Source organism: Talpa europaea (assembly GCF_964194135.1).
Source record: "Talpa europaea genome assembly, chromosome: 1".
Taxonomy (NCBI): domain Eukaryota; kingdom Metazoa; phylum Chordata; class Mammalia; order Eulipotyphla; family Talpidae; genus Talpa; species Talpa europaea.
In genome coordinates, this window is record NC_140073.1 from 35,431,790 (window position 1) to 35,444,373 (window position 12,584).

The window sequence follows — 12,584 nt, forward strand, 5'->3', positions numbered from 1 at the left end:
TACCTATCTTCTTTGGGCAGTTGGCTGTGTTCGGGAACTAGAGGAGAGGTCCATTCTTTTTTTTTTTTTTAAGATTTATTTTTATTTATTTATTTATACAAGCACTGGGTACAGTCAGAAGCGTGGGAGGGTGAGAGAATTCACCAGAGCGGGGAGCAGAGCAGGCAGAAGGACCGAAGTACACTGCTGAGGGGAGCAGCGGGCGGCAGGAGAGGTCTGCGCACCATGTGGGACCCTCCTCTGGTGGCCGGGGAGCAGCCGGGGATCGAACTGGCGCCACAGAGGCTGCGGGCAGCTTCACAGCCCAGCGCTCAACCGCTGCGCCACCTGGGAGTCCCCGAGAGGTCCATTCTTTTAGGTAAAGATACTCTGAAGAAGATGGACTTTAAGATATATTTTTGAATTTTCTATACTTTAAAAGATTTTATTTATCAACATTATGTATATTACTGAAAGTTAAAAAGTTTTATTTGCACCTTGGGCTACCGAATAAGATTTTAGAAGTAAGACTATATTATTGTAAGTATGATAATAGGCATATGTAAAATTATAAAAATAGCTAGCTATTTAGCTATATAATTATTAATGTGCCTAAAGTGACAGATTCGCATATATTCTCATCCCAAAGAAAGGATGCTATGAAGCTTAATAGTACAATAAATTTGCCAACTGATTTCAACAAAATATTTTAATACTGGGGTCTTAGCGATACGGAATTGAAATAATTTTTGTGCATTGATTTTTAGCGTTAATCTAGTTTTATTGAATTTTGGTTGATTTTTATCAAACCTTGATTATTTTTCCTAGAGAATTTTACATAAATCTTAAAGCTTTGTAAACTTCAATACTAGAAATCAATATCCTTTTGAAATTCAATTGTGTTTTCATACATTTTAGAAATTATTTTTAAGAAACGCTTTTTAAAAATGTAAATGTTCTTATTTCTAGGCTGATCTTATAAATGAACTATATCAAGGCAAGCTGAAGGACTACGTGAGATGTCTGGAATGTGGTTATGAGGGATGGAGAATCGACACATATCTTGATATTCCATTGGTCATCCGACCTTATGGGTCCAACCAAGCATTTACTAGTGTGGTGTGTACCTTTCAGCTGACTGCTTGTGTATCCATACACAGAATACATAATAGCACAGTGGTATATTATCTGTCATAAGGTAAGTATCATCCTAGATACACCTTCTTGGGTTGTTAGTCATACCTGCACTTCAACTAGCAAGATCTAGAAGATTTTTGAGCCTTCAGTGAGTCCTAATAGTGCATGTATTACAAGAAAAGTGAATGCAAGTGTACTGCTTCATGGCTCAGTATTTTGTTCTTCTGATAGGTGACTAGATTATTTCACTTTATCTTTATTTAATAAATACTATTTTTGTGACTATTTTTGCAGTGGAAAGTACTTTTGGGGGAAGGACTTTGTTTTGTTCCCTACACTTCTAAAATTGGGAAAATAACCTTTAGTTTTTATGACAAACAGAGGCCATATTTTTAAAAAGAACATCCCTATTCTAAAATTTAAATCAAAAGAATACATTATGTAAACATGGATAGTTTGAAGAATCAGAACTATACACAATTAGGTTCGTTATTTATATACTGACTATTGAATTGGCAGATTACTTAGCATTTTCTCCTTCCTCTTCTTGCTATGCATTTTTAATTGCTTTTTGAAAATTTTTGTTGCATTTTGTCATTACGTATATGTGTTTAACTACTTACACATAAGAGGAGAGTCATCAGTTATGTTGATACTTAAAATTAGAGTGTTTAGAAACTTTTTTTTATTATGAGTCAAGGGAAACTTTCACATCTAAGACATCTAAAAAAGAATTTCATAATGATGTCATTTTGGGTCTAATTAAATGTTGAGGAAGCTAGTTCTATTTGTGTTGTTATTTTGGAATCTTCTGATCAAGTTTTCAGCAAATACAATTGCTTAGCTAAATCTTTTTTTATTCCCCTGCCAAATTGCTACCATTTTCTTAAGTAGTAAATTATAGATACTGCAATGGAATAACTTGGAGTATATTTTTGTAGAAATGAAAAAAGGGGCATTTCCAAATGGAATTCTCCAAAAGTAGTATTCTCTGTTGATAAACGGATGGAAGTAATGATAGTAGTGATACTTCAAAGGGAATTAGAAGTTACAGCTATAAAGCAGTATATAAGCAATTTTATAACGCACATGCGCTAATAGGCCTTGCAGAAGGGAACTTAAAACTTATTAGACTTTGCTGGAATCATTTGAGGGAAATTATAGCAGGTAAAACTACCCAAGATAGGGGTTCTAAGGAGGATACTACCTTCACAGAACTTTAGGTAGAGGTAAGAGAGGTAAGTGATTTCCTATTATTTTCTGAATTCAAAACCTACGATCTTTGTTCTTAATCCACAGAAATCATCACACAGGATCTAAAACTAGGTTTATAACACTGTTTGCCATTGTGTATTTTGTTAATTCTATATGCTTAGAAAGAATTTGGTATAATTGTAGATTGTAAAAATATAGTTAAAAGCATTTTGAAATCGGATTCAAACAATATATAATTTAGCCTTAATTTGAACTCTTTTAAATTGATTTTCCCACTTTATAAATGAACTCTGGTATTTTTGTCTTATTGGATATATGTACAAATAGACTGATATTAACAAAACAGATAAAATTTATATACATGTGCACACAACACATGCAGCATTGATGGTTCTACTTGCTGTTTATTGTATGTTTTGTGTAGTGGGCCACAATATTATGGTGTGTGTATCTTGATATTTAATTTCAGTAATTAAGTATGAGGTTCTGTTAAGGGTTACAGTTACTTTTTCTTTAACCTTCCTCTGGAACATCCAGTTTCTGGAACTGGTTTATTTTCATATTTGAATAAATTAACCTGAGAATAATATTTAAGATTAAAAATGAATGGAATTACCACTTAGCTAATTTATGATAACACCTGTAATTTGTGTTCATTTTTGGTATGACTGATATACTTTTTTAAAAAAAATATATTTATTTATACAAGCCCTGGGTACAGTCAGAAGCACGGGAGGGTGAGAGAATTCACCAGAGCCAGAGTTGGGAGCAGAAAAGGCAGACTGACGAAGTATACTGCTGAGGGGAGCAGTGGGCGTGGCAGGAAGTCTGCGTGCCATGTGGGACCCTCGCCGGCAGCTGGGGATTGAACCGGTGCTGCAGAGGCTACAGACAGCTTCGCAGCCCCGTGCTCAACTGTAGTGCCACCAGGGAGGCCCGATAAACTTTTTTTTTTTAAGATTTATTTATTTATGCATACAAGAGCTGGGTTACAGGCCAGAGATACAGGGGTGAGAGGATCCATAAGAGAGAGTGGGGAACAGAACAGGCAGATTGACTGAAATACACTGCTGAGGGGAGCAGCGGGCGAGACAGGAGAGGTCTGCCTCACCATTTCTCCCTGGCCCGCCTGGGGATTGAACTCATGCTGCAGAGGCTGCGGATTGCTTCATAGTGAAGTGCCCAACCCCTTGCGCCACCAGGCCCAACTGATAGACTTTTTTTTTTTTTTAAAGATTTATTTATTTATTTATTTATTTTTAATTTATACAATAGCTGGGGTACAGGCCAGAGGTGTGGGAGGGTGAGAGTATTCACCAGAGACAGAGCAGGGAGCAGAACAGGCAGACAGACTGAAAGCACTGCTGAGGGTAGCAGTGGACAAGGCAGGAGAGTTCTGATGGGCCATGTGGCAATCTACCCGGCCAGCTGAGAATCAAACCCGTGCTGCAGAGGATTTGGACAGCCTCACAGCGTTGTGCTCAACCCGCTGCGCCACCAGGGAGACCCCCCAACTGATAGACTTTTTAAATGAGTGCTAGGGATTACCACAATTGAAAGATTTTCATCACCATATTTTCATTATTGAATTACTTGTAAATTATTATAGCTATAATGTTTATTATATTCCTGATCCTCATTTTACCTAGCCAAGTAGGGAATTAGTATTTAAGGGTTCTCTGCCATTCTTTCTCAGATGGAGTTCAATTCTACTCTCCATTGAGATTTAATGGATGTAAGAGAGATGTCTTCTTTGCTTAAATACATTTGGGAAATGTGTAACTATAATTCTCTCTGGAAAGTTCACAGTTCATACTTTATTTTGAATTGCCTAAAGATTTTTCTGGTAGACAAATTTGTTTAACTATATTTAACCTAGCATTCCTTTTCTGTGGGACATCTATAATGTTTCTTAGGATTCTGAGAAACATATTTTGGGAAGTTCTGTATTGGATTAAGGTGATTTAAGTAATCTTTCTACTTTGTTACATTAACATTTCCATTCTTGTAGTGTTTGACATATTTTGTTATTAATCCTGAAAAAATTATAGCGACTGAAACATTGTATTAGTCGTATAAAAATTTTGTTGTTAGCAAACAAAATTAAGAATAAATAAAATTTAATATTTTAATTTCTTAATGAAATTATGAAGGTAAAGGTAATTAGAACCTTTTAGATATTAGAGCTGTATGTACAGAATCAATCTCTGAATTCATAATCAAAGAAACTAAATCTATTTGCACACACATTTGAGAATGTATTATGGTCAGGAGATTTTTCTCAGTACATTCAAGTCTTACATAAAATTTCAAAATATAGTTTTTATTGATGAATTATGAAAGCATATTTCCTAAATCAAAAATGATTTAGCCTTATATGTTTAAAATAACTAGGGAATTTCATTTCTGTTTTGTAGTACAATTTTAAACATGATTATCTTTTGTCATATGTTTATTGAGTTGCCATTTTCTATTAGAATATTATTAGGTAAGTACATTTAAATATCTGTTAAGAAAAAGTATGTTGTACGATCTGAAATTGGGTTTAGTTATATAATTCCATCAGTGTTTTTGGAAAGATTAGGTTATGTAAAAGGCTCTTGTTCTCTAAGTAAACATAACTTAATTATTATTTTAAAGTTTTGAATGGTAAATTGTTAAATTCATAAGTATTTATGAGATAAGTACAAGTGTTTAGTATACATCAGTTCATATCATTAGTTCTGTCCTTAGGTGATTTGGACATTCTTAAATGGCTGACTCAGCCATGTAACTTATTTACATGGCAAAATAGTCCAAATTTGTTCAAATATGTAAACATCACACAAGGAAAAATCCCTCCCGCAGAATCTACTCTCATTTTTCTAGGATTGTGTATGATTGGACATAGTAGGAAATAGTTTAAAAAGTGGGGACTTCTGCTTTCAGGAAAATGGAGTAGATGTACATTGCCCTATTCTTCCTGTAAAACAACTGAAAATCTTGAACATTACATATAAAATAAGCATAAGAAGACTCTGAAAGTGGAGAAAAGGCATAAAGACTAGGGACCTCAGGACTCAAGGAATGATATGGGGTGAGTTCCCTGGGCTTTCTTTTTGCCTAATATATCCCAGACTTTGGTGCGGAAGAAGCTGGCAGCTTGGAAACAGCAAAAAGGCATGGTCTAAAAAGCCTCTTTCTCTAGACAAAAGACCAGGAAAGGTTAGCCTAGCAAGGCAGAAGATTTTTAAACAGTAAAACTGTTTAAAAGAAAGACTAAAAGAAATTACAGAAAGACAGTAATTTCCATCTCATCATTTTAACTTAGACTGAGTGGGGAGCCTAGACTAGTACCTTTATTAGGTGATAACAAGACTCTCCACTCCCTAAGTCCCCCTCCCCCTCAGCCAGGGTGGTTTTTTTTTTTTTTTTTTTAAAGATTTATTTATTTTTATACAAGAATTGGGGTACAGGCCAGAGATGCATGGGGGGGTGAGAGGATTCACCAGACAGAGTGGGGAATAGAACAGGCAGACGGACCGAAGTACACTGCTGAGGGGAGCAGTGGGCGAGACAGGAGAGATCTGTTCCACCATGTGGGTTTCTCCCTGGCCGGCCGGGAATCGAACTTGTGCTGCAGTGGCTGCGGATTTCTTCATAGGTTGCGTCTTAACCCCTGCGCCACCAGGGAGGCCCTCAGCCAGGGTGGTTTTAAAGAAGACTGAATAGGGAGTTAGGAATTTAATCTCTGCCAGGCAATAACAAAACTCAATGCCATGTTTTTTTCCCTGGTTCATAGTCATTAGAGAGAACTCTGATACACTGGCCTTCCACTCCCACCTGAAGTAAAGAGGTCCTACTTTTTTCCCCCACTGGAGTGATGTGAGAGGAGCCTTAGTGGAAAAACAGGACATCTGTGGTGTCATTGGAGATAATAAGGGGAGTAGTAATGAAATACTGCTGTACCTCACAGCCAAGGTAATACCAGCAGAGGCCTACTGACCAGCCAGAATCCCTACTCTTGCCAGCAAGTCATGAGGAACCCTCCCTCACCTTAGGTGTCAACAGAGGCCAAGTGGGAAATCTGGACCTCTACTCCCACTGACAATAATGAGGCAGGAATCTTTTCCCCAGTGTGAATAGTGTCAGAATAAGGCAGCTAAGCTAGAAGATTAAAATGGGGTCCAAAATTGCATAAAAATCTCTCAGAATGTCCAGATTTCGAAAATCACCAGGGAAATTTCATTTTGACTGAAATAGGCAGCAGTAGATACCCCAAACAATTGAAACCAATGAGAAAATAGAAAATCTCAAGGGTTTAGAATTACAAAGATAGAACTATAAAAATTGCTCAGTCAAAACAGCAGAGAGAGTACAGACTGGATATCCTAGAAGTCCTCAGGGACCTGTAGGACTATACCAAGATATCTAATATTTGTGTCTTTGGAGTCCTCGAAGGAGAGGAAAATCTACTCAGAGATACACTGTCTTAAAACTTAGCACAGTATGGGCCTCCCCTGGTGGCGCAGCAGTTGAGCGCTGGGTTGCAAGGCTGCCCAGAGCTTCTGCAGCACCAGTTCGATCCCCGGCCACTGGCGAGGGTCCCACCAAAAAAACAAAACAAAACAAAACAAAACAAAACAAAACAAAACCTTAGCACAGTGGGAAAAGAGGTATAAATATCACAGACCCAAGATGCTGATTGAACCTAAAACACAGTCAATCAGAAGAACTCTATATCAATTCCAGTTGCAGTCAGGTGCTGCTTAAACATGGGATATGTTCTCAGAAATGTGTTGTTAGGTGGTTTCATCACTGTGCTGTGCCAGTGTCAAAGAGTGTAACTACATATACCTGGACAGGATAGGCTATTGGGACAATTGTAGTATGTGTGGTCTTTATTTTTTATTTTATTTTTTTAAAGCTTTATTTATGCATACAAGAGCTGGGGTACGGGCTAGAGATGCGGGAAGGTGAGAGGATCCACCAGAGACAGAGTGGGGAACAGAACAGTCAGAGTGACTGAAATACACTGCTGAGGGGAGCAGCGGGCGAGACAGGAGAGGTCAGCCTCACCATGTGGGTTTCTCCCTGGCCTGCCTTGGGATTGAACTCATGCTGCAGAGGCTGCAGATGCTTCATAGTGAGGTGCTTAACCCCTTGCGCCACCAGGGAGACCCATGTGTGGTCTTTAAACTACATATTTCTGTGTAGCTAAGCTTCTGAAAAGTAAAGAAAGAAAATATCTTGAAACAGCAAGTGAGAAAAGCCACCTTTTCCTTTGGGAAAAAAGCGCTCTGCTTTCTCATGAACCAGAAGGAAGTGGCATATTTTTTAAATGTTGAAAGAAAAGAACTGATAACTATAGTCTTATATTCAGTGGACATATTCTTCAGGAATGAAGGCAACACTAGGACATTCTTGATAAGGAAACATTAAGGAAATTTTCAACAGATTTATGCTTAAAAAAAGGCTAAAGAAAGTTCTCTAAGGAGAAAGGGGATGGTGAAAGGAAAGTATTTTGGAACATAAGGAATGAAGAAAGAACATGTTAAGCAAAAATTTTAGGTAAATAAATTAGGCTTTTATTTTCCTCCTGAGTAGTTAAATGTTAGGTTTGATGGTTGTACTAAAATTATAGTGGTGTCTGATAATAGTTTTAAATGTACTAGAGGAATTATTTAAGGCTATTTGTATTATAAATGGAAGAGGGCAAAGAGGCCTGCAGGGAGGTAAGGTTTCTGTACATTACTCAGTGAGAAAGGATGACACTGGTAGGCTGATAGTTAAGTGTAAATGATGTAATATTAGAGCATCCATTGAGAAAGAGATACACTCAAAAACATTATAGATAAAACAGTTTTTTTTTTTAAATAGAGGCATGTTTTTATTTATTTATTTGTTTGTTTGTTTGTTTATACATGCACTGGGTACAGTCAGAAGCGCGGGAGGGTGAGAGAATTCACCAGAGCCAGAACAGGACGCAGAACAGGCAGAAGGACCGAGGTACACAGGCAGAAGGACCGAGGGGAGCAGCGGGCGGCAGGAGAGGTCTGCGCACCATGTGGGACCCTCCTCCGGTGGCCGGGGAGCAGCTGGGGATCGAACCGGCGCCGCAGAGGCCGCGGGCAGCTTCGCAACCCAGTGCTCAACCACTGCGCCACCGGGGAGGCCCTAGATAAAAGTTTTAAAATATGTTCAAACCACAGGAAAGCAGAAGAAAGAAAACAAAAAAAAAAAAAACAGCCTTACATGTAAATGATTACATGTAAATGGTTTAGTATACCAACTAAAGGGCAGAAATCAGTATATTAGAGTCAAAAAGATATGACCTAAATAGTACGTAATCTATAAGAAACATCAGTGTATTGCTATAGGCAGATTGAAAGTAAAAGGGAGAAAAATGATTTATCATATAAACATTAAGAGAAATGAGGCATATCTATATTAATATCAGAGAAAGTACACTTTAGAGGGCCTCCCTGGTGGCGCAGCAGTTGAGCACTGGGTTGCGAAGCTGCCAGCAGCTTCTGCAGCGCCGGTTCTATCCCCGGCTGCTCCCCGGCCACCGGAGGAGGGTCCCATATGGCGCACAGACCTCTCCTGCCGCCCGCTGCTCCCCTCAGCAGTGTACTGCGGTCCTTCTGCCTGCTCTGCTCCCTGCTCTGGCTCTGGCTCTGGTGAATTCTCTCACCCTCCCGCGCTTCTGACTGTACCCAGTGCTTGTATAAATAAATAAATAAATCTTTAAAAAAAAAATACACTTTAGAACAAAGAAAATTACTAGAGTCAGGGGCATTATATAATGATAAAAGGGTTAATCCATCAAGACGATAGCAATCCTAAATATGTATATACCAAATAACAGAGCTGCAAAATATATGAAGAAAGCTGTCAGAACCGAATGGAGAAATTGATAAATCTGTGATTTTGGTTGGGGACTTGACATTCTATCTCAATAATTGGTAGGTAGACCCACTAAGCAGAAATTAGCAGATACCGAATTCAACACCATCAGGCAACAGATTTTTACATACTGTAAATGTCTGTTAGAGACATAACTAGCAGAGCACACATTCTTTCCAGGTGCCCATGGACTTGAATAGACCATTCACTGGGCCATAAAACAAACCTCAAAATATTTAGAAGAACTAAAATTATAGAGTGTTTCCAACCATAGTAGGATCAAATTGGAACTCTAACAGAGATAACAAAATCCAACAAAGACTTAAAAAGTATACAGCATACTTCTAAATAATGCATGGGTCAAAGAGGAAGTCTTGGGAAATTAAAAAAGAAAAACTGAATGAAAATTAAAACATCAAAAATTCTTAGACCTAGTTAAAGCAATATTCAGAAAGAAAATTATAGCATTAAATACTGACATTTAATAAAATGTTTACAGTGGTAACAAAAAAGGAGGAAGTTACAAATAAGTTATCTAAGTGTCTATCTAATCTGGAAAAAGACGAGCTAAAGAAAACATCAGAAAAGAACATACAAAAAAAATACATAAATCAATGAGATTAAAAACATAATCAACAGAGAAAAATCAGTAAATCAGAGCTAATGAATAAAATTGACAATCTTATAGCAGGACTGATTTAAAAAAAAAGGCAGAGATTACCAATGTTAGGTATAAAATACCACTACAAACCTTGCAAATATCAAAAGGATAGTAAGAGACTACAACAAACAATTCTATACATATACATTTTAGAACTTAGTTGAAATAAACCAGTACCTTGAAAAACAGGTAAATAATTTGAATAGCTCTGTAACTGCTATTCTTACTAAATTCATTGTTAAAAATCTCTCAAAAAAAATTTTTAAGCCTGAATAATTTCACTGCAGACTGATAGGAAAATATTTTGCAGCAATGAATGCCAATAAAAAATCAGAGGATTCCCAGTTTTATTCCTGATACTTAACCAGAGACAGTTTAAAAAACCAAAAACTATTGACTAATCCAGTATCCTTAATGCATGTAATATGAGAAAGTCCTTACTAATGTTAACAGAGTCAAGCAATAAATAAAAAGAATTACATGCCCCGACCAAGTAAAGTTTATTCCAGGAATTCAACGATGGTTAATATTAAAAACTTAATGAGTGTAAAAGGGAAAAAAAAATCACTATATTATTCCATATTAACAAGTTAAAGTATAACATTCCTGTGATCACATCAGTTGACTCAGAAAAAGTACATGACAAAATTCAATATCCATTCGTGGTTAAACCTCTCAGGAAACTAGAAATAGAGGGTGATTTTCTCAAGTTAATGAAGAACATATTTAAAATAACCTATAGCTAATATGTTTTTTCCATAGTGAAAGATTTAATGCTTTCCCCCTAGAAAGTCAAGATTATCTAGGCAAGGAGACCTGCTCTCACCACTCTTATTCATAGTACTGGAAAATAACCAACACAATAAGACAAATAGAGGAAATTAAAAGCATACCAATTGAAATAAAATTTTCCACCTTTGTATTTTTAGATAGCATTTTTTAAAAGGTGGAAACAGCCACCAGAAAACAAAAAACAACAACCTAGAACTAGTGAGTTTATAGCAAAGTAGCGAGACATAAGATAAATATACAAAATCAGTTATATTTCAAAAATACTAGCAAACAACATGTGGAAAGTGATATTAAAAACACAGTGCCATTTACAGTTATAATAAAATAAAACCCTTAGGTATAAATCCAACAGAATATTTACTACACCTATAAAATGTAAACACTGAAGAGAATATTTAAATAAATGAGGAGAGAAACATACTGTACTCATTAATTAGAAGATTCAACATAGTGAGGATGCCCTTCTCCTTCAAATGACATTGTTTTATTGCATTCTTCTCAAAATCTGGCAAGATATTGGACAATGCACACAAATTCATTCTACAATTTAGAAGGCAAAGGAACTAGAAAGTCTATAATAGAAACAAGAATTTTGAAAAAGAAATATACAGGGAGAATTCAGTCTACCCAACTACAGGTCTTACTGTGTAGCCACAGTACTAAACACTGTGTGGCATCAGTGGAGGGGTAGACAGATCAATGTTACAGAATAGAAAACCTTGAAATAGATCTAGACCAATATGTCCAACTAAATTTTGAGAAATACGTAACAGCAGTTCAGTGGAGAAAAGGATGGTACTTTCAACAAGTGATTTTGGAATAACTGACCATCTGTTTGCACAAAAATTAATTATCGTGAATCTTAGACCTAATACAAAAATCAAAATGGATCATAGATTTAAATATAAAATGTAAAATTATAAACTTATAGAAAAAACATAGGGGAAAAAAATCCAAATCTAAGATTAGGCATTGAGTTCTTATATACCAAAGGTATTATCCACAAAGAAAAATTGACGAGTTGGAAGTCATGGAAATTATAAAATTTGCTTTTTGAGGGTCCATGTGAAGATGATCAAAGGAGAAACTTACAGACAGGCAGAACATATTTGCAAACTACACATCAGATAAGATTAATAATATCTAGAATATTGACAAAATTGAACATTGACAGAATATTGACAAAAGAGAACATTTCATTGAAGAGATGTACAGATTCAGATAAATACAGGAAACGATGTTCAACATCACTAAAGAAATACAAATTCAAACCACAACGGAGATATTACTATATGTATTGAATGGCTAAAATAAAAAATGACAGCACAAAAGTATGGTGACAGTGGAGAAACTGAATTACTCATATGTTCACTGTGGGAATATGAAATACATATTTTTTTATAAAACTAAACATGCAAGTACCATAGACTCCAGCAATTCCACTTTAGGTTGCTCATCGTAGAGATGCATCAGACTTATATTCACACAAAAACTTGTAGATGAATGTTCGTTTAACCTTATTTTTAATATCCAAAAGTTTGAATACGCCTAGATATCCTTATGTAAATGAATGGTTTGACAAATTCTAGAATAAACTATAGAATAATTGATTAATAAAAAGAAACAAACAATGCATACAAAATCTTGCATGAATCTCCAGGGAACTATGCAGACTAACAAACTCATCTCAAAAGATTACATATGATAGGATTCTATTTGCATTTCATTTTTGCTATGATAAACTTTGTAACTGGGGACAGATTATTGTGAGAGTGTAGATTTGATGGGGCAAGGAGGTGGTTAGGTAGGTGACTGTGGCTTTAAAAGGGTAACAAAACATCCTTGTGTTGTCAAAATTGTGTAGTCTCTTGACTTGTATGGGTGAACGTGTATAGTTGATAAAATTATATAG

At 36.2% G+C, this 12,584-nt stretch overlaps 1 protein-coding gene across 9 annotated transcripts in view; it reads left to right on the plus strand.

Annotated features, from left to right (window-relative positions):
- USP47 (ubiquitin specific peptidase 47) overlaps positions 1-12,584 on the plus strand; it is a gene marked incomplete at both ends in the record, with an annotated part of 94,296 nt that overhangs the window by 45,626 nt on the left and 36,086 nt on the right. For 8 of the 9 annotated variants that reach the window (XM_084238913.1, XM_084238914.1, XM_084238915.1 and 5 more), the window contains one exon: positions 949-1,098. The exons of the other annotated variant lie outside the window; for it this stretch is intronic. In XM_084238913.1, the coding sequence (XP_084095039.1) occupies positions 949-1,098 (150 nt within the window). The remainder of the gene's footprint in view (positions 1-948; positions 1,099-12,584) is intronic. 9 annotated transcript variants of the gene reach the window in all.